This window comes from Littorina saxatilis, linkage group LG6, assembly GCF_037325665.1.
Source record: "Littorina saxatilis isolate snail1 linkage group LG6, US_GU_Lsax_2.0, whole genome shotgun sequence".
NCBI lineage: Eukaryota > Metazoa > Mollusca > Gastropoda > Littorinimorpha > Littorinidae > Littorina > Littorina saxatilis.
In genome coordinates, this window is record NC_090250.1 from 7,020,277 (window position 1) to 7,043,903 (window position 23,627).

The 23,627-nt window shown below is 39.4% G+C and overlaps 1 protein-coding gene and 1 long non-coding RNA gene across 2 annotated transcripts in view; both read left to right on the forward strand.

The window, feature by feature from the left end:
• Window positions 1-17,485, forward strand: part of LOC138968377 (zinc finger protein 135-like) — a 35,217-nt gene extending 17,732 nt beyond the window's left edge. Inside the window, exon 3 of the mRNA XM_070340955.1 lies at window positions 16,648-17,485. Coding sequence (XP_070197056.1) covers window positions 16,648-16,721 — 74 coding nt within the window. The 3' untranslated portion in view covers window positions 16,722-17,485. The remainder of the gene's footprint in view (window positions 1-16,647) is intronic.
• LOC138968379 (uncharacterized) lies at window positions 2,148-16,641 on the forward strand. Its single transcript, XR_011456157.1, has 3 exons — window positions 2,148-2,944; window positions 8,659-8,778; window positions 16,317-16,641. It is a non-coding gene; the product is annotated as an uncharacterized lncRNA (long non-coding RNA).
• Window positions 17,486-23,627: the final 6,142 nt, after the last annotated feature.

Below are 23,627 nucleotides of genomic sequence, written 5' to 3' on the forward strand. Positions count from 1 at the left end.
GCCTGGTTTTCTCCTGTAGATGGGTGTCGGCAGAGAAGGTCTGCCCGCTGTCCTCAGCCAACATGCTCCGTCTTCATGGCAGCTCAAATTTTTTATCGAGGTTCTCTCCTCTAGATCCGCCGTGTTTCGCCTAGGGGCTTTCGCTGCCTAGTTGATAGGGTCACCTCGTAGAGGATGTGGTCATAGACCACGCACGGTCGGTCTTGGGATAGGGAAACGTTATGCTAGTCCGGAGGGATTACGCCACAATGGCCACCTCGCGAAGACCCAGGGTCCTAGACTAGGGAGGTCCAAGGGGGAGCACCGGGAGGGCTACCCCTCTACCCGCACCTCCAACACAATCCCTTCCCCTGGTAGCTTCATCCCCAAGGAGGAAACAAAGCTACCTGCAACACCCCTCTGTCCACACCAAACTCTTGAATTCTACTGAGTAAGATTTTCGCTTCGGCATTTTCTTGGAAAGAAGCGCCAAAAGCAAGGGGAAGAAACTCTGACACGACATTCTTCGGCATTCCTTTTTTCTCTCCCTTTTCTCGATTTTTCGTGTTTTTTGTTTAGCCATGCAAAAGTTGGGGGTGGGCGTTTACTCGGTACTTCACCTTTTGCACGGATTTTGCTCCAAGGTGGGGGATGGGCGTTTACAATGTTATGGGCTTATACTCGGTACTTTACGGTATAGGCCGTCTTCCCTTCTTTTCACCAAAAAAGAAACGTATGAAAGAATATTCCCCTTTCTTTTTACATCAACAGACATGATGCTTGTGGGAGAGGGAAAAGCCAAACATTCGTAAAAAAAACAACCGCAACAGACAAGTTTTTCAATCTTGTTTTTAGCCACGGGTTTGAGTTTCAAAACAAAAAAAGTGTGTTCTCGGGTTGTTTTTTTATAATTCATCAGCAGAAAACAACACAGTCAAAACTTCGACAAACCAATTCACTATACGGTTTTAGTGCACATTACTCAGTGAGAGAGAGAGAGAGAGAGAGAGAGAGAGAGAGAGAGAGAGAGAGAGACTGAGAGACTGAGAGAGAGAGAGAGAGAGAGAGAGAGAGAGAGAGAGAGAGAGAGAGAGAGAGAGAGAGCGGATTTGTCCTTCGCTGGGGGTATGCAGTGCCTTGGCATTGCACTTCTACTTAATTTTTATGTTGTTGAATACAGCAGGCAAACACTTTGAAGTGCCGAACACTTGTTGCAATTTTACAGTAAAAACAAGTCGCGTAAGGCGAAAATACAATATTTAGTCAAGTAGCTGTCGAACTCACAGAATGAAACTGAACGCAGCAAGACCGTATACTCGTAGCATCGTCACTCCACCGCCCGTGGCAAAGGCAGTGCCCGTGGAATTGACAAGAAGAGCGGGGTATTCGTTGCGCTAAGAAGGATAGCACGCTTTTCTGTACCTCTCTTCGTTTTAACTTTCTGAGCGTGTTTTTAATCCAAACATATCATATCTATATATTTTTGGAATCAGGAACCGACAAGGAATACGATGAAAGTGTTTTTAAATTGATTTCGAAAAAAAAAATTTGATAATAATTTTTATATATTTAATTTTCAGAGCTTGTTTTTAATCCAAATATAACATATTGATATGTTTTTGGAATCAGCAAATGATGGAGAATAAGATAAACGTAAATTTGGATCGTTTTATAAATTTTTAATTTTTTTTACAATTTTCAGATTTTTAATGACCAAAGTCATTAATTAATTTTTAAGCCACCAAGCTGAAATGCAATACCGAACCCCGGGCTTCGTCGAAGAGTACTTGACCAAAATTTCAACCAATTTGGTTGAAAAATGAGGGCGTGACAGTGCCGCCTCAACTTTCACGAAAAGCCGGATATGACGTCATCAAAGACATTTATCAAAAAAATGAAAAAAACGTTCGGGGATTTCATACCCAGGAACTCTCATGTCAAATTTCATAAAGATCGGTCCAGTAGTTTAGTCTGAATCGCTCTACACACACACACACACACACAGACACACACACAGACACACACACACACGCACACACGCACATACACCACGACCCTCGTTTCGATTCCCCCTCGATGTTAAAATATTTAGTCAAAACTTGACTAAATATAATGACGGTGTAAAACGCAGTCTCGTGTATGACTTCTGTCTAGTGTGTGGCGCATGTTAAATGTCTAAAAGCACCGTCTTTGAAATAATCTTCGTGGTTGACAAGGACGTTAAACCTCAAAAGATCGATTGATTGCTTGTCGTGTAGCATTTCAAAAGTAGGCACACACAAAATGATGATTGAACACATAACAAAGAGAAAATGGTCACAGATCTTTCGATGCGGCTGAAGTTTTACATCAGCAAATCCTTACTACCGGTAAATTAGTAAGTAAATGGACCTGCTTTTATTCCCACAGTACGTAAACGTCAGGTCATAAACGTACAGAGACAAGGCACACCGTGAGACCAAACTGCGCACTGCGTGTGTGTGTCGCTCGCCGCGATCGCTGTCAGTCTCAGCATTAACAAGATGGTGGCCGGCCGAGCCAACCAGAACGCGTTCTTCGATCGCGTGGGCTTGTCCCTTCTGTCAGTTCTGTGTTACCGCCGGAGAGAATGCCTAAAAATTGAGCTCTCCTGACGCGAGAGACTGGTTTCTCGCGGCCACGTGTGATTGTATGGGGGCATTTCAATTGAAGCGAATTTCTTCGGATTTTGTTTTTAAACCTTGTTCTACATTCATAATGGAGGGACAGTGATATAGCGATTGTTCACGGATTTTGAGCCCGGAGGAGGAAATCTCTCCGCCAAAACATGGAAGAACACCATGGGCAAAGCGATATATGTCGAGAAGTGTGTTGTTAAACACCAGTGACTCTTGAGTGACAAGCTTGTTTTTCCTTTGTGTGCTGTTTATTTCATCTGGATACTTTACCTCGGATTTTTACCTGTGAAATCTGCTTTTTGACCAAGGTTGGTGTTTTTAATAACCCTAAGCTTCCGGTGGTAATAAACATAACACACACACAACAACTTTTTTTTTGTTTTTATATTTATTTTAAAGGTGTACATTTTTTTACCCTAAATTCATGCCCATATTTTTTTGCTGATTTACCATCAGCGAGGTGAGTGATTCAGACCGGCGTAACCTCGTGTGTGTTTAGTTCTTCATTGAGGAGTGAACTGTAAGTAGATGCTGTTTCTTTTGTTTATATTGAATTCTGCTTGTCTATAATATGTTCTGACCGTACGAATGATGCTATGGTGTGCACGTATGTATGTAGCTATTTTATCCTAGTGGCGTTATAGCGTCAGTGTCGTTGTTTCGCCGTTGAGACCCAGTTTTCCCGCGCTAGCCTAGTTCTTTGTGTTGTAATAGCGTGTCTTGTGTTGCGGGCGCGTCACATCCTGTGTGACGTTATAGATAGCGTAGCGTTCCCTGTAGTAAGTTGTGAAGTTATCGTCCTTGTCAGTGTGTCACGCTCCACAGGCTATAGACGAGTGGGTAGTGAAAAGAGCGAAGGAAGGGGGAATGTTGATAGTGTGCCCTTGGTGCGGAGGAGGCGATAAGAGATGTCAGCAGTAAGGGTGAATGGTGGTGGTTTAGAGTTGAGGGGTGGGGGGGATGTTTATGTCAAAGGCGCATTATTATTTAGAAAGGAGTGGATGTAGTGTCGCTCTGCCTTGCTTTTCCTTCCGGCCAGCGTCGGGGTGGAATCTTTTTGATTGAATAGCGCGGTACAGGCAGAAAGAATGTTACGAAAAACACTTGTAATTTTCTTGACCTGTCTCGCTGCTATTAATTTTTTTTCTTGACATTAGCGTAAAAACGTGATTTTCGTGTGAAATTCAAAATTGTTGACAACAGGCAAAGATTCATTTTCAATGCGACTCACCCAGACTAATATCTGTTAATTATTTTCACAAAGAGGTTGTGTTGATTAATAATTTTATAAAAAGCCCACATCGTAGATGCTTTGAACAACAAATTGATTGGTCAGTCGCAAATCAGTTAATGTGTCAGATGATGGTGTTTGTGTGTTAGTGTGTGTGTGTGTGTGTGTGTGTGTGTATGGGTGTGTGTGTGTGTGCTCTCAGAATCTGGGAGTTTTTTTAACATGCTAAAAGATATGGAAGAAAATGAACAGAAGCTGAGAACAATCTATTTTGTTTACTTACACCATACGAATACATACTATAAATAGAGCTTAAACAATGACCACGAGTTGATTACTGAAAAATAAACCACGAGTGGGTATTTGCAGCCGCTTGGTAATTCACGAGTGTGCGGAGCACACGAGTGAATTACCAAGCGGCTGCAAATACCCACGAGTGGTTTATTTTCCAGTAATCAACGAGTTGTCGTCATTGTTTAAGCTATTTATACAACGAAAAACACGGGTCGAACATGCAGTCATGCAGACGACATTTTGTACGCAATTTCATTTCAGCCTAATCACTCAGTGTCAAATGCGCGTCATTCAAATAGTCCCTATTCTTTTACTTTATTCTTAGTCTCCGACTCGTCGGCATTATACTTGTCTGGTCTAAATACCGGACCCCATTGCTACGATTAAAACACAATAGCGTTTATATAGCTATTCTGACATTACATTCTGTGTTAAAATCATGCTAGGAATCATATGACGTCATGACGTATCGTGCTTGCCTACGTAGATTGTATATGTTCGAAAGTCTGACTTCTGCGTGGTGAAGGCTGCGGTAAATCTGTAGATGATAAGAGACCAAGGATTGTCTCAGAAGAAACGACTAAATGTTTCAGACCGGTAACTTCATTTCAACATTGCACTATATAATGGACGTTCTATGTGACAGGAGAGTTTGCTGATTTTGTGTTAAACATTGGAGAGATCGTCTGCTAGAATCAGAGATAGGTCGCTTCAGATTGCAGCTTCTGGAAATTTGCAAGGTTTGTTGCCTGTTAAAGAACTGGATTTTACACCTACAGTAAGCAACAACAAAAACACACACAAAGCAAATGGCATCGTCTGTCGACTATAGTCACAGAAACAAACCTGGCGAGGTATGCGTGTACTTCATACACGTCAGCCATTGTTACTGTTTTGAGTCTACGTTGTACGTATTCTTCCGCAACAGGGTCCAATCGTCTGGGTTTCAAATGTTCTAAAAATAAATTCTAGTGTTGATTATTTTTTAGCCGGGCTCTTTATTCTTACTTCGAATAATCCACGTGTGATTTTTGGTGTAATCAAAGTAGTTCGTTCTAATTTCTCACTTGTCTAAAAATAATCAACTAGATTTAATCCACCCCTCGGTTGCATTGCAGGAGTTGTATAAATAGAGCTTAAACAATGACCACAAGTTGATTACTGGAAAATAAACCACGAGTGGGTATTTGCAGCCGCTTGGTAATTCACGAGACGACATTTTGTACGCAATTTCATTTCAGCCTAATCACTCAGAGTGTCAAATGCGCGTCATTCAAATAGTCCCTATTCTTTTACTTTATTCTTAGTCTCCGACTCGTCGGCATTATACTATAATTGTCTCGTTTAAATATCGGACCCCATTGCTACGATTACAACACAATAGCGTTTATATAGCTATTCTGACATTACATTCTGTGTTAAAATCATGTTTTTGTCAGCAGCAAGAACCAGAATGGTCCATGTCGTTGATTGCAGACGACGGTTCCCTTTCCGCATGAAGCCACGGAAATAACCGAACATTGAAAAACCCACGGACATGTATTACGGAGAAAACTCGGGATAACCGGATGTTTAGCATTACGTCAATATGCTGGGAATCATATGACGTCATGACGTATCATGCTTGCCTACGTAGATTGTATATATACATGTTCGAAAGTCTGACTGTTGTGATCGCGTGGTGAAGACTGCGGTAAATCTGTAGATGATAAGAGAACAAGGATTGTCTCAGAAGAAACGACTAAATGTTTCAGACCGGTAACTTCATTTCAACATTGCACTATATAATGGACGTTCTATGTGACAGGAGAGTTTGCTGATTTTGTGTTAAACATTGGAGAGATCGTCTGCTAGAATCAGAGATAGGTCGCTTCAGATTGCAGCTTCTGGAAATTTGCAAGGTTTGTTGCCTGTTAAAGAACTGGATTTTACACGTAATGTATGTCATGTACAGTAAGCAACAACAAAAACACACACAAAGCAAATGGCATCGTCTGTCGACTTGTCACAGAAAGAAACCTGGCGAGGTACATGCGTGTACTTCATACACGTCAGCCATTGTTGTTACAGTTTTGAGTCAACATTGTACGTATTCTTCCGCAACAGGGTCCAATCGTCTGGGTTTCAAATGTTCTAAAAATAAATTCTAGTGTTGATTATTTTTTAGCCCTCTTTATTCTTACTTCGAATAATCCACGTGTGATTTTTGGGTTTAATCAAAGTAGTTCGTTCTAATTTCTCACTTGTCTAAAAATAATCAACTAGATTTAATCCACCTCTCGGTTTCATTGCAGGAGTTGTATAATACGTAATAATACATACGAACCACAGAAAGAATCCAAAGTCAGTGAAGCACAAAACACAAAACCTACACAGCAGAAGACAAAGTAATGTAGATATGACCAGCAATGCAAGTATAAGACAAAGTAACATCATTAACAAGAGGGGGGGGGGGGGGGGGCAGGGTGTTTTGAAGTACAAGTATAGGTGCAGAGATCTTGATCAGGAAAAATATAACAAAACGCGTGAACCACACCTGCAGACTATTAATGTTAAGCAGGTTCCATGACCATGAAGACTAATTGTCTTCATGTAGAAATTATTGAAATTAGATCCGGCATGAAAACAACACATCATGTATCGATTGGAGATTGGATTTCCCTTCTTTGAGTCATGTGACGTCAGAGGCCGACAAAACTTTATAATTTGGCTTTTCAGGTTGACCGAAACTTCAAAGGAACTCAAAAAAAAAAAAAACGTCATGTGTTTGATTGCATGTGTGTGTGCTGTTCAATGTCAAAACAACAACAAAGTGAGTACATGACGTGTGTTTTGTAGTTCCTTTGAAGTTTCGGTCAACCTGAAACACCCAAATATGAAGCAAATGTGTTTGATTGCATGTCAGTGTGTGTGTGCTCGTTCAATCGTCAAAACAACAACAAATTCATAGTACCTGAAAGGAATTCGATCGATACATAAATGTTATTTGCGTGTTTGACCAAAATATGACATTTTACACAGATCTCGACAGTCATTGTTCACCTCGACCGCTAGCGCGGTCTCGGAGAACAATGACTGTCTCGACTCGATCTGTGTAAAATGTCATATTTTGGTCAAACACGCAAATAACGTATAATATCTGTGACGGTAGTTTTGTAATCATGCAAAAATACAGTGAAGTAGAACATACGAAAAACACTGATTGCATTCCCGTATGGGTTGATTTGTAGGCCAGGGGCGGATCCAGTGGGGCTTTCCGGGCTTTCCGGATCCCCCCCCCCCCCCTTTGCCTAAAAACAAAAAAGAACAAAAAAGAGCGAACAAAATAAAAAGAAGAAATAAATAAATTAAAAAAATAAAGAAACACTGATGGCTCAGATTGCACCAGATTGCTTCATTTTCCTTGAGCCAGCCTTTGTCTTCTAACTTATCTAAGTGACGGTTTTGGAAAGTAGTTGGGTAATTTGTTGGCTCATGTTGCACCAGATCGGTCAATTGTCCTTGTTTTTATCCAAATTTTTCTTCTTAAATTTAATTTTTGGAAGGTGTATAAGGGGAAGTTTCTTTGCTCAGATTGTACCAGATTGCTCCACTTTCTTTACCTTTATCAACATTTTCTGTGAGGGGGGGGGGGGGGGGGAAGAATCCCCGGGACCCTCCTAGGAGGTTCGAACGCTTCGCGCCCTCATCTAAACACTTCGCGTTGTCGAATTATTCTTAAAAAAAAGTTGAACAAAAACCCCACTTAAAAATGATGTGATCCGCCCCTGATAGTGCGAATTCATGGAATTGGGAGCAAATATCAGCAAAATGAACTAGCAAATTAGCAGAACTGTTCTCTTTGAAGGCCGGACTTCGGTATTGCATTTCAGCATGGAGGCTTACAAATTAATTAATGACGTTGGTCATTTATTTAAAAACCTGAAAATTGTAATTAAAATTATTTTTTTTATAAAAAGATATAAAATTACTTTTATTTTATTCTTCATCATGTTCTGATTCCAAAAACATATAAATATGTTATATTTGGATTAAAAACAAGCTCTGAAAATTAAAAATATAAAAATTATGATTAAAATTACATTTCCAAAATCGTTTTAAAAACTATTTCATCTTATTCCTTGTCGGTTCCTGATTCCAAAAACATATAGATATGATATGTTTGGATTAAAAAACACGCTCAGAAAGTTAAAACGAAGAGAGGTACAGTAAAGCGTGCTATTAAGCACAGCACAACCGCTACCGCGCCAAACAGGACCGTCACTTTCACTGCCTTTTGCACTAGCGGCGGACTACGTTCAGTTTCATTCTGTGAGTTCGACAGCTTGACTAAATGTTGTATTTTCGCCTTACCCGACTTGTTTCTAGTTTTGTTTCCTTATCTGTTTTAATACACCGAGAGTGTGTCCGTAATTTGAGTAAAGCGTGCATGGCCTTCTTTGCAGCGATATCTTTCAAGCATTCTGTCAGTACTCATGGATTTCATTATTTTTTCAGCTTCTCTGGTTTCCTTCCAGCTGTCTGGTTTGCCGTGACGATCGTCCTGAGTGGCTGTGACTTCAAGAGACTCATCACGGCTCTTCTTCTGTTCTTTCTCTGGTCAGCTTCATAAGGTTGGTGAGTTGATTTTAGATAATTTCTGGGTTTTGTCTCTCTCTCTCTCTCTCTCTCTCTCTCTCTCTCTCTCTCTCTCTCTCTCTCTCTCTCTCTCTCTCTCTCTCGCTCTCTCTCTCTCGCGCTCTCTCTCGCTCGCTCTCTCTCTCTCTCTCTCTCTCTCTCTGTCTCTCTCTCTCTATCTCTCTCTCTCTATCTCTCTCTCTCTCGCTCTCTCTCTCTCGCGCTCTCTCTCTCTCTCTCTCTGTCTCTCTCTCTCTCTCTCTCTCTCTGTCTCTCTCTCTCTATCTCTCTCTCTCTCTATCTCTCTCTCTCGCTCTCTCTCTCTCGCGTGCTCTCTCTCTCGCTCGCTCTCTCTCTCTCTCTCTCTCTCTGTCTCTCTCTCCCTCCCTCTCTTTCTCCTCCCCCCCCCTCTCTCTCTCTCGCTCTGCACCTCTCAATCGCTCTTTCTCTGTACCTCTTTTGTCAGTAAGTAGTGGTATAATTGACACGTAGCGATAATGACCCGTAGCGCTAAAAGATGTAGTGCTGTCGACATGTAGTGATAATGAACGAATTATAGCGACTCACAGACAAATTATTTGTAGCACTAATCAACGTAACGATAGCGGCACGTAGCACAAATGACACGTAGGACAAATGACACGTAGCACAAATGACACGTAGCGCTAGCGATACGCACCCCGAACACCCTGATGTGCACGCACGTGCACACTAAATATGCCATAAATATGTTTTCATTCGAGTTTTCAATCCATATGAACACTGCAGATGCAGAAACTTCTGTCGTCTGCAAAATCATCGCCATACATGTTCCAGTGAAACAAAAACGATGTTCCTGTGCGTGTCACCGCTATTTTAATTGTGTAAAGAAATCTAACACTCATAATTTGTTGTGTGGTATGCACCGGGCCGGTGACATTTCTGGCGCGCTAGTGACTTTCTGAAAGTTACTCGCCCGGCTGATGAGTTTTACATTTTGAGATTTGGCCATCCCTGAGTAGTAGCAGTAGTGGTGGTGGTGGTGGTAGTGGTGGTAGTCACCAGACAGTGTTCCATGATGGTGCAAATCTGCATGTTACTGTTCAAGAAAAGAAATGTTTCCGGATATTAGTTTTACTACATTAGAGCGTTCGGAACTTTTCTGTCGTAAATGTGATGTTCTTGATGCTTGTATAACAATAGCCATAGCTGTTAGAAGAAGCAATTGGTGTGAATTTAGCTATTGTATTATGGTCTCTACACTTCGACTATAGTTACAGTCCCAACGAATCGCGACAAAATAACTCTGAAAAGGATTCAGTAAATACTAGCAACCGTGAAGTGCGCTCCATTCCTATAAGTAGGCTATGGTTTTTTTTGTAATATTCGGTTTTTTAGTCTTGAAACTGATGTTATGTGGGGACATTAATCCGAATCCGGGACCAGTTTCTCTGTTAGAAAAAGGTGAACTTATTGTAGCACACTTAAACACCAGAAGTCTGAAGAACAAACTTGATATTGTGGAAAGTGAAATTAGAGATTTTGACATAGTAACTTTATCTGAGACTTGGTTACCTGACGGTAAGATGCAAGACCAATTTAATATTAATGGTTTCCATCCACTTGTGCGGAGAGACAGACCAGACGGAGCACACGGTGGTGTGGCAATACATGTTAAAGATTACGTATGCTGTAAAGAGAGAACAGATCTTTTGATTCCTAACCTTGAAGCCACATGGATCGAAACCAAATTGAATCAAGAAACGATATTGATAGGCTCGTTTTACCGGCCTCCTAGTGCCCCTGTTGCTTACTGGCAACTGATCGATTCTTCTATTAAACAAGTTATGGCCACCCCACACAAATTCATAATTCTTGGTGATTTTAATTCCGATTTTAATGACAACCCATCAAAGCAATTCACAGACATTTTGTAGATCTGAATAGCTTAAAGCAACTAGTTACATGTCCCACACGGATAACTTAAGATACGTCCACCTTAGTGTGTCGACCTGATTATTATTCCAAGCACTGACATTGTTGATAAAGTAGAAGTTATTCCTCCCATTTGTAGTGATCACTCCGTCATGTCACAAATAATTTTTTTTTTAAACAAAACTTTATTCAATTTTAATCATGACAAGAACAATGCATGGATGATTACATACTCAAGCATATAATGCTTATTTTAAGCAATCATAGTAATTACAAAACAAAGGTTAGCATGATGGCGGAATAAGTACATTAGCTCATTTCAGGAAACGAAAAACAAAACAAAAGACAAAACAGATACACAAACAAGCAGAAAATGGGAAGGGGTTGGTGATACATGAGGTGGGGAAAGGGCAGCTAGCTAGTAGCTAGCTTAAGGGAAAAAGAAGAAGAAGAAGACTTGGAGCGCCAATATTTGAGGGGATTTTTTCAATTGTAATAAGTGCACATAAGACACTCGCACAAAGTTAATGCGTATTGTGATCAGAGGAAAAGTCATTACATTGCGCATAAATCGAGACATAATTGATAAGTCGGAAAACAACAAAAGAACATGAGAGAGGTTATGGGGAAAAATTTGTCAGGCAGCATGTCGCATGACAGTGTCTAATAAATGTAATGAGTGAAGTATAGAGGCTCATTTACGGAACCTGCCCGTCTGTCTAATATAGTCCTGTACAGTTATGAATATGGTCTGGTTGACATTTCGTGAATATTGCGGGATGCCTTTCAATAATATTTCGATATACTTATAATCATTTGTCAAATTATCAATGGACAATAATCTTATATCTCTATACAAAGGACAATGCAATAAGTAATGTTCAGCAGTCTCGCTGGGATAACCACACTCGCATTGAGAGCAATCTAAAAGGTGCCGCTTACATAAATCAAAATTCAAATCACTCATACCAATACGCAATCTGCAATGATGTACTTGTTCAAATCTTTCTCCAAAATAATAATGGCATGGTACTTTAAAATCAGCACTTGACAAATAATTTTTGAACTCGCTCAAGGAGGTGGTCATTTTAACGTTATCTGGTAAGGTGTTCCATAGTACAGTCGTTTTGGGGATAAAAGAGTTGCGAAATAATTCGGTTCTATGGGGAGGCACATATCTTTCTAATGGTCTTCGTCTATGATACGGATTAATGTCAACTACAAGAGGGGGCAATACATTTACTAAGTACTGCCCAGGGCATTTGTTATGTATCATCTTATAAAAAACAATTAATTTATGTCTTTTCCTTCGTTCTTCAAGGCTACATAGCCCACTTTCCTCATACAGCTTTGCATGGCTAGTGCCCTTAACTCCACCTATTATAATTCGTAGGGCTTCTAAGTGTAATTTTTCTAATGCATCTGCCATTATCTTAGTGCAATTATCCCAAACAACATCTGCATAGTCGAAATGGGGTAAAATAAAAGACTTGTACATTATTTCCAAACTTTTTCGACTTAATCTATATTTATAAAATCGTAAACAATTAATCAGTAAATTCGCTTTTTTAACTATGCTTTGGATGTGGGCATCCCACTTGCAGGTGCTCTGTAAAATCACTCCAAGGTGTTTGTGTTGATCTACTTTTTCTAAGAAGACATTGTTGAAAAACAAGGGTTGAGGGGGGATTAAATCACGTTGAATATTTAACAATTCAGTCTTAGTCTCGTTAAATTTAACTTTCCATTTATTGGCCCATGCACTAATTTTATCAAGATCTTGATTTAATATATTGGTTCGTCTGTCTACATCTTCTAATGCAAGATACATGCTTGTGTCGTCAGCAAACAACTTAATTCCGGATTCAATATTCTTTACAATATCATTAATATAAACCAGAAATAAGAGCGGGCCTAGCACGGATCCTTGTGGAACACCGGCAGGAATCTTTTTAACATTAGACTGTGTTCCCTTAATTACAACAACTTGCTTGCGGTCTGTTAAATAATCACAGAACCATAATAATAACCGACCTCTAATGCCCACTGCTTCTAACTTGGCCAAAAGGCCCTTGTGCCACACTCTATCGAACGCTTTCGACACATCAAAAAATACAGCTTGGGTCGTAATGCCTCTGTCATGACAGGAACAAAATTCATTGTAAATCGAAATCAATTGGAATACACATGAATCATCTGGCAAAAAACCAGACTGCTGTGGAATGAGTATGTGATTTGCCTTTAAAAAATCAAAAACATGTACATAAACACATCTTTCTAACACCTTACCAACACAACTCAGTCACAAATAATTCACTGTAAGCTCAGGTTATATATATATATAAGTGATCTTAATAACGATCTAGTGAGACGTCACGTTGCTACAGATGCATCTTGTGACTACGGATTCCCGTCCGAATCCGTACAACACTTCATATTCGATTGTCCAAATTATCGCGAAGCACGTCAAGAAACTATACATACCCTCCCTAATCGTATAATTCACCTCCCCCAACTTTTAAACGGAGACAGACAGTATTCTTTAGATTTGAACAGGAAAACATTTTCCACCGGACACTCGTTCATTGAACGTTCAGGCCGCTTTGGGCAAACCAGAATAAATGCTCTACAAGCCGGACAACAACTTTAACTTCTGCACATCTCCTACCCATCCCTCTTCTTTTATTCATCTTCTTTCCCTCCTTCCTTGCTTTTACTGTCTTTATAATCATTATGCAACGTTCATTACGTTATGCATAGATTTGGTTTATTGAGACAAATTTACTAAATTACCGCCTTATTATGGGGGCCAGCTGTTCAACAAAAACATCATAGGTCGAACTGTGCAGAGTCAACCGCAACAAACTCAAACCATTCATACTATTCTGCATTTGAGTGACTTATATACCAACATTTTTATGTCTTATTTTCAGCACGGTTGTAGGAAAGAATCATGAACCAAAATGTTATTTATTTTCTAATTTAACATTTGTTTTACAAATGTGACCATGGTCTTTGAAACATACAGTGACATTAAACATTGTTATGTTAAAAAAAAGAAAAAAGAAAAAAAAGTTTTTGTGCACAAATCAGAAAATACATTGTACATTTTACCTACAGGCCAAACAGTGTCTGTGGCAAAGCCCGACCCAGCAAATTGTCAAGAACAGGCGCTTGCATTTGGATGTGTCCAATGATAGTAGGTTTGGTTGTGATCAATCAGAATAATGTAGGAATAAAAATGTATGACAGTTTGGTATGATGACATGTAATTCACATATGCTGAAATATAATATTATACATCATATAATATTATTATGGCTGTTGCCATGACCATGAAGCCCAACAAAGGTTTAATGTTATGTAATTCAAAATACCAAAATCAAGCACCTATTAATCTGGTCTGGTTTTTGCGCGTAAAGATTGAGGCCTTCGTAAACGTTCAACGTTGGCCAATAATGATTTTAACAATGTTGTGTCGTTTTTACATTTAGTCAAGTTTTGACTAAATGTTTTAACGTAGAGGGGGGAATCGAGACGAGGGTCGTGGTGTATGTGCGTGCGTGTGTCTCTGTGTGTGTGTGTGTGTGTGTGTGTGTGTGTGTGTGTGTGTAGAGCGATTCAGACTAAACTACTGGACCGATCTTTATGAAATTTGACATGAGAGTTCCTGGGTATGATATCCCCATATGTTTTTTATATTTAGTCAAGTTTTGACTAAATATTTTAACATCGAGGGGGAATCGAAACGAGGGTATGGTGTATGTGCGTGTGTCTGTGTGTGTGTCTGTGTGTGTGTCTGTGTGTGTGTGTAGAGCGATTCAGACTAAACTACTGGACCGATCTTTATGAAATTTGACATGAGAGTTCCTGGGTATGAAATCCCCGAACGTTTTTTTCATTTTTTTGATAAATGTCTTTGATGACGTCATATCCGGCTTTTCGTGAAAGTTGAGGCGGCACTGTCACGCCCTCATTTTTCAACCAAATTGGTTGAAATTTTGGTCAAGTAATCTTCGACGAAGCCCGGGGTTCGGTATTGCATTTCAGCTTGGTGGCTTAAAAATTAATTTATGACTTTGGTCATTAAAAATCGGAAAATTGTAAAAAAAAATAAAAATTTATAAAACGATCCAAATTTACGTTTATCTTATTCTCCATCATTTGCTGATTCCAAAAACATATAAATATGTTATATTCGGATTAAAAACAAGCTCTGAAAATTAAATATATAAAAATTATTATCAAAATTTTTTTTTCGAAATCAATTTAAAAACACTTTCATCTTATTCCTTGTCGGTTCCTGATTCCAAAAACATATAGATATGATATGTTTGGATTAAAAACACGCTCAGAAAGTTAAAACAAAGAGAGGTACAGAAAAGCGTGCTATCCTTCTTAGCGCAACTACTACCCCGCTCTTCTTGTCAATTTCACTGCCTTTGCCATGAGCGGTGGACTGACGATGCTACGAGTATACGGTCTTGCTGAAAAAGGGCAGCTACTTGACTAAATATTGTATTTTCGCCTTACGCGACTTGTTTCATTTTTATGATAAATGTCTTGGATGACGTCATATCCGGCTTTTCGTGAAAGTTGAGGCGGCTCTGTCACGCCCCCATTTTTCAACCAAATTGGTTGAAATTTTGGTCAAGTAATGTTCGATAAAGCCCGGACTTCGGTATTGCATTTCACCTTGGTGGCTTAAAAATTAATTAATGACTTTGGTCATTAAAAATCTGAAAATTGTAAAAAAAATATTTTTTTTATAAAACGATCCAAATTTACGTTCATCTTATTCTCCATCATTTTCTGATTCCAAAAACATATAGATATGTTATATTTGGATTAAAAACAAGCTCTGAAAATTAAATATGTAAAAATTATTATCAAAATTAATTTGTCGAAATCATTTTAAAAACACTTTCACCTTATTCCTTGTCGGTTCCTGATTCCAAAAACATATAGATATGATATGTTTGGATTAAAAAACACGCTCAGAAAGTTAAAACGAAGAGAGGTACAGAAAAGCGTGCTATCATTCTCAGCGCAAGTACTACCCCGCTCTTCTTGTCAATTTCACTGCCTTTGCCGTGACCAGTGGACTGACGATGCTACGAGTATACGGTCTGGCTGCGTTGCATTGCGTTCAATCATTTGAAAAAGCAACGAGTGTAGATCTGGTACGAAACAAGCTATGTAGTATTCTGTTTATCCTACATACTGTACTTAAGTGTATTTTACTGAAAATGTCCTGCATTCGAGGCAGCTAAATTGAAGACGCTTGTTTTGGTACTTCGATCTCTTCTAAAGCCTCGTGCAATCTATTACGTCAAAGCAAAGAAACGTCACTCTGAAAGTGTGGCGTGACGTGTTAGTTCTAAAGATTCATGGAGGGTAATTAGCGAGCACAAATTTTGTTTCTATAATGACGTTTGTCTCGGTGACTTTGGCACCATAAGCAGTGGAAAAACAGGTCCCTGCCAGACTTGCTTGACATGACCTCATTTACATGATATACACACGTGTGATTTGAACGATTATTATCTCACGGGTGTCTCTCTCATGTATGTAGGATAAATTATATTCTTAAATTAATGTCTTTTGGTGTTTGTTTTTTCCAGTGCCAGTCAAAGGGGTTGCTGCCACAGAGAAAACATCTACCATGCCTACAGTGACGACATTGGAAGGACACGCTGCAGACAGCGCTCATAGTGATACCTGGCTAAAGCAAGGGGAACCTTCAACTAAAGAGTGTGACTGTGATACCTGGCTGAAACAAGACAATCTTTCAAGTTCCGATTGTGACAGCACAAGTTAACACATGCAAGAGAGCAAAAACATGCATGTACGGAGTGTGGCGTTAGGTTCACACTGTCTGATAATTTGAAGCAACACATGTTAACACGTACAGGACAGAAAATGTATGCATGTACAGAATGTCATGCTAGGTTCACACAGTCTGGTACTTTGAAGCAACACATGTTAACGCATTCAGGAGTGAAAAGGTATTCATGTGGGGAGTGTGATGCTAGGTTCAAACGGTCTGGTGATTTGAAGCAACACATGTTAACGCATTCTGGAGTGAAAAGGTATTCATGTAGGGAGTGTGATGCTAGGTTCTTACGGGATAGCGATTTGAAGAGACACCTGTTAATTCACACTGGAGTGAAAGAGTATTCATGCACAGAATGTCATGCTAGGTTCACACGGTCTGGTCATTTAAAGGAACACATGTTAACGCATTCAGGAGTGAAAATGTTTTCATGTGGGGAGTGTGATGCTAAGTTTAAACTGTCTGGTACTTTGAAGCAACACATGTTAACGCATTCAGGAGTGAAAAGGTATTCATGTGGGGAGTGTGATGCTAGGTTCAAACGGTCTGGTACTTTGAAGCAACACATGTTAACGCATTCAGGAGTGAAAATGTTTTCATGTGGGGAGTGTGATGCTAAGTTTAAACTGTCTGGTACTTTGAAGCAACACATGTTAACGCATTCAGGAGTGAAAAGGTATTCATGTGGGGAGTGTGATGCTAGGTTTAAACTGTCTGGTACTTTGAAGCAACACATGTTAACGCATTCAGGAGTGAAAAGGTATTCATGTGGGGAGTGTGATGCTAGGTTCAAACGGTCTGGTGAATTGAAGCGACACATGTTAACGCATTCAGGAGTGAAAAGGTATTCATGTGGGGAGTGTGATGCTAGGTTCACACTGTCTGGTAATTTGAAGCGACACATGTTAACGCATTCAGGAGTGAAAAGGTATTCATGTAGGGAGTGTGATGCTAGGTTCACACTGGATAGCAGTTTGAAGCAACACCTGTTAATTCACACTGGAGAGAAAAAGTATTCATGCACAGAATGTGATGCTAGGTTCACACGGTCTGGTCATTTGAAGCGACACATGTTAACGCATTCAGGAGTGAAAAGGTATTCATGTGGGGAGTGTGATGCTAGGTTCGCACAGTCTTATAATTTGAAGCAACACATGTTAACGCATTCAGGAGTGAAAAGGTATTCATGTGGGGAGTGTGATGCTAGGTTCGCACAGTCTGGTAATTTGAAACAACACATGTTAACGCATTCAGGAGTGAGAAGGTATTCATGTGGGGAGTGTGATGCTAAGTTCAAACGGTCTGGTTATTTGAAGCAACACATGTTAACGCATTCAGGAGTGAAAAGGTATTCATGTGGGGAGTGTGATGCTAGGTTCACACAGTCTGGTCACTTGAAGCAACACATGTTAACGCATTCAGGAGTGAAAAGGTATTCATGTGGGGAGTGTGATGCTAGGTTCACAAAGTCTGGTACTTTGAAGCAACACATGTTAACGCATTCTGGAGTGAACATGTATTCATGTGGGGAGTGTGATGCTAGGTTCATACTGTCTGGTACTTTGAAGCAACACATGTTAACGCATTCTGGAGTGAACATGTATTCATGTGGGGAGTGTGATGCTAGGTTCACACAGTCTGATACTTTGAAGCAACACATGTTAACGCATTCTGGAGTGAAAAGGTATATATGTAGGGAGTGTGATGCTAGGTTCACAGTGGATAGCAGTTTGAAGAGACACCTGTTAATTCACACTGGAGTGAAAAAGTATTCATGCACAGAATGTGATGCTAGGTTCACACGGTCTGGTCATTTGAAGCGACACATGTTAACGCATTCAGGAGTGAAAAGGTATTCATGTGGGGAGTGTGATGCTAGGTTCACACGGTCTGGTCATTTGAAGCGACACATGTTAACGCATTCAGGAGTGAAAATGTATTCATGTGGGGAGTGTGATGCTAGGTTCACACGGTCTGGTCATTTGAAGCGACACATGTTAACGCATACAGGAGTGAACAGTTGTCAGGGTCTTGTAGTTTGACGCAACACATGACAATACATGCCAGGGAGAAGAAAAAAAACATGCATGTTCAGTGTTTGATGCTAGGATTTCACAGTCTGGTAGTTTGAAGCAACACATGTTGATGTTGTGCATAAATAGATCCCTGCACCTTGAGTCCGAGTCTGGAGATATGCGCGCGATATAAAACTTCATATAATTATAACATGTCAACGCAGATCATGTAAGTATTGGAAAGAGCATATGTATAAATATATCCTAATTAAGAATAATTATCCATGGACAGATTCTAGTGCCAGGTACCTTAAAGTAACACATAGTGGCACACAGATTTCGTTTCTTCAATGGCCATATGTAATACACAGTTTTGTTAATTTCTCGAGTTGTATGCGTCACCTTCTTCTAATGTTTAAACAGTTTGGCAGCTCTGTTGGAATGACTGCACAATGTCCAGCCTTCAAGAAGGAGTAAAATCATGCATGTTAATTGTGTGAAGCACATTCAAGGATGCAGAAGTTCAAAACATTTCTAAATTCACTAGCCCAGCGGACTAGTAAGTGTTGAAATTCACTAGCCCAGCGGACTAGTAAGTGTTGAAATTCACTAGCCCAGCGGACTAGTAAGTGTTGAAATTCAATCGACCACAGACATTATTACTAGCCTTTTTTTGTTGTTGATATCTCCCTATGTCTGGGAAAAGAAGTGTCTCTTTCTACACAGTGACACCTTGAAGGGTTAAAATCCTTCCCCTTTAGTGGATTGTGTACATGCACATGCTTCAGTTTCGAAGTGTACATTAACAAGTCGCGCAAGGCGAAAATACAACATTTAGTCAAGTAGCTGTCGAACTCACAGAATGAAACTGAACGCAATGCAACGCAGCAAGACCGTATACTCGTTGCATCGTCAGTCCGCCGCTCACGGCAAAGGCAGTGAAATTGACAAGAAGAGCGGGGTAGTAGTTGCGCTGAGAAGGATAGCACGCTTTTCTGTACCTCTCTTCGTTTTAACTTTCTGAGCGTGTTTTTAATCCAAACATATCATATCTATATGTTTTTGGAATCAGGAACCGACAAGGAATAAGATGAAAGTGTTTTTAAATTGATTTCGAAAATTTAATTTTGATGATAATTTTATATATTTAATTTTCAGAGCTTGTTTTTAATCCCAATATAACATATTTATATGTTTTTGGAATCAGAAAATGATGGAGAATAAGATGAACGTATATTTGGATCGTTTTATAAAAACAATTTTTTTTTTCAATTTTCAGATTTTTAGTGACCAAAGTCATAAATTAATTTTTAAGCCACCAAGCTGAAATGCCATACCGAAGTCCGGGCTTCGTCGAACATTACTTGACCAAAATGGCAACCAATTTGGTTGAAAATGAGGGCGTGACAGTGCCGCCTCAACTTTCACGAAAAGCCGGATATGACGTCATCAAAGACATTTATCAAAAAAATGAGAAAAACGTCTGGGAATATCATACCCAGGAACTCTCATGTCAAATTTCAGAAGGATCGGTCCAGTAGTTTAGTCTGAATCGCTCTACACACACACACAGACAGACACACACACACACACACACACACACACACACACACACACACGCACATACACCACGACCCTCGTCTCGATTCCGCCCTCTACGTTGAAACATTTAGTCAAAACTTGAGGATTAGCCTGGCTTCTTCCTTGTTGTGCAGACTGTGTGTGTATGTGCATTGGTTTGACTGACAAATTAGTGTCACAATAAATTCAGCAAAGAATCTCCACTCCACACGAGAAGCAGACAGGCTTCTGAGTTTTGGCATGCGTCCATGTAAATCATCTCATCTGTAGAGGTGCAGTTGATCGGGAAAAACGAGGAATAATGTAAGACGCATCAAACCTGCTTGATAACATATATTTGGGACCCTCCACCACGAAATGAGTCGCATGTCACCTCGCGCAGTTCTGCGTAAGGCTTAATGTAAGTCCGGGGAGTGTCTGGTAACAGTGTGAGGGTCACCTTAGTCACAGGCTTATAACTCAAACAGTTTTTGCTCTTTTCTAAAAAAGGGTTTCGTAGAGCATAAAAAACTCTTTAGGAAAATGTAAAAATATGAAAATCATGCAAAGGTGACATGTGACTCATTCCGCGGTGGAGGGTCACATTTGGGGGAATGTTTTTTCGTTCTGAGAAATACTCAAAGTAAACAGTCTATAATTTCATTGCCTGTGATGTAAAAGATTGAGACATGAAATGCATACATAGTATCCTTTCCCTCTGTTTTTTTTTTTTACCTTATTCCTTTAATACTACTTTCTTTCTTTTTTCTTCAAGAAAAGGCTTTTAAAAAATAGACCTTAGTTGACACTTTATTTAATTTGTTAGAGTAAATTAGCTATTAAACTTGACTTGCAATCTTATAGATACAATGTATTGAAAGACTTTATGTACGCCATTGTATGTTGAAGAAACAGACACGAAAAATTTGTAAAACACTCTGAAGAAAATATTAACACTGAACTGTATTCCTTTTCATTATATTTGAAAATGTTTGTTTAGCGCCAGCAGAAAAGCGCCTCGGTTAATGTCGCAATGTACAGAAACTGTAGTTTTGAACAATGTTGCTAAGCATGCTTATGGTTTGTGTTACATTTTCATATTCTCATTTCAGAAGATATTATAAAAGTTAGACTGTTGATAGAATGCTGATACGCTTAATTTTTATTTCGCAGGTTTGTTGAATGCGAAAGAGTCGGAAGCTCTTGCGGCAAAACTTTTGAAGTTGAAAGGGGAAACAAATGTTGAATACTGTATAAGGGAAGTAACCCCCTTTTGTAAGGTTTGCAAAGTGGTTTATCTCAGTCCTCCCCTTGCTTTTAACCATCATGTCAAAATGCAATCTGAACCACTTTAACTTAACACTACGTTTGATTACTACTTAAATAATGATAATTAGTATGGACTTTATGATCAGCACTGAGCCTGACATTAAAAAAAGCTCTGCAGAAATGTTGAATTCTAACGTCAAATGCATGATTCTGCTTGCGGATTGTTTTGAATTTGTTGTGTGTGTGTGAATTTTATAGCAAGAAAGTATCCGCTTTGGAGATGTTTTCTTTGGTGTTTAAAGGTCATTTGCTGTGCTTAATCTGCTTTGAAATGATTTGTAAAGAAGCTAATTGATTAAATTAAATGTAATCTGCTAACATGCAGTTATCATAGAAAAGGCTCTTCTGTGACAGTCATGCATCTATTCATCATCGTGTTTTATTCAGTTCTTGTGAATGTGCATTTGTTAAGTCAAACAAAAACTATGTGATTCAGGAATTCAAACCTCTAGTCTAGCGAGAGTTTGCTCATTCCATGTTGTACAGGGTCAGATCGCACTGACTTTAAAGTGTAAACAAAGGCAATGTCCATTGGAGACAATACCGAATCAAAAGACTACCCAAAACAACGTTTTCGCTTTGAATAATTGCAAGGGCATTCAAGCACTTATACATGTATGCTAAAGCAATCCTCGTGTGCGCAGGTGTGATATATTACAACCTTAAACTGAACTCTATAGCTCTACTCCAGTCTGTACTCTATAGTGATCTGTGTAATATCTCCGCTCACAAGAGCCAACAGTTTGATGAAATGAAGAGAGTCTGTGCGTGGTCAAATCTTGGAGCAATTATGGACAGTTTGGGTCAATAGTACCCCTTTAAATAAAGTCCCTATCTTACAGGTATTAAAACTGTAAGCTTTGTCAGACCTACACTTATTTTGGTGTAAAGATAACCATTGGTGCAATTTGTATCTTCACATAATTATTTTGCATTTATTTTTCACATGCTAATAAATCCTGGTCAGATTCGAGTTCCTGAAAGGATGGCCGAGTGGTAAAGTGCACTTGCCTCGGAAGCGAGAGGTTGCGAGTTCGACCCTGGGTCGGGGCGTAAGCAATTTTCTTCCCTTGGTGGTGGGTTCAAGTGCTAGTCTTTCGGATGAGTCGAAAAACCGAGGTCCCTTCGTGTACACTACATTGGGGTGTGCACGTTAAAGATCCCACGATTGACAAAAGGGTCTTTCCTGGCAAAAAAATGTATGGTCATAGATAAAAAAAAAAAATGTCCACCAAATACCCGTGTGACTTGGAATAATAGACTGTGAAAAGTAAATATTCGCCGTGATGGCTTGAGATTTACTGTTCGATGTGAATGCGTGATATATTGTGTAAAAAAATCCATCTCACACGGCAGACATTAATATGTAAAGCGCTTAGAGAACGTCAAGCGCTATATAAATCTCACATATAAATTGTACGCAGCCTTGTGTACAGTCACTTCTTCCCGAGTGCTTTGGGAGCTAGTTCTGTGGCCACTGGGAGACCTGACTGTTCAGTTTCTCTTGACCTTTTTTTCTACGAAAAATTAACTTCTTGTGTTTGGATATTTTTTTTCTCAAGAGATCACAATCGGCATTGTCGTGTTAGCTTACATTTTGTCCATTACACTTTGCTCGTTGTTGAATACCAGTTATAATGGAAGTTGAAAACCTTACATCTGCATAACCATCATTTTTATGGAGAAAAAGTAATAAATTAATCATGCTCTGAAAGTCCCTATCGTGTGTGTGTGTGTGTGTGTGTGTGTGTGTGTGTGTGTGTGTGTGTGTGTGTGTGTGTGTGTGTGTGTGTGTTTGACCTCAAAGATTGTTTGAAAGTTGAAACTGTCCGTTACTGTCAAGTGAAATCTATTTTAAGGTTTGACATAAACACTCATTTTATCTGTTTCGAATGAAAGAACATGTTTTTGAAACAAGGTTTGAAACTATTGGAAATAACAGCTCAACATTAATGCTCGTTAGCTGCAGAACTGTTTTGATCTTGAAATATCTTCTCTGTCTCACTCACCAAAGAAGACATGATCATAACTCAAGCGCTCCAAACCAATACGTTTTCAACAGCAAAATATGACCTGAAGCTGTGCTTTAAGTCAAAAGAAACATCTATATTGATATGAACGGAATATATCCCTTTAACTTTCCATCAAGCAAAGTTTTAAAAAAAAAATTGGCACATCAGCTTGATGTATCGTAT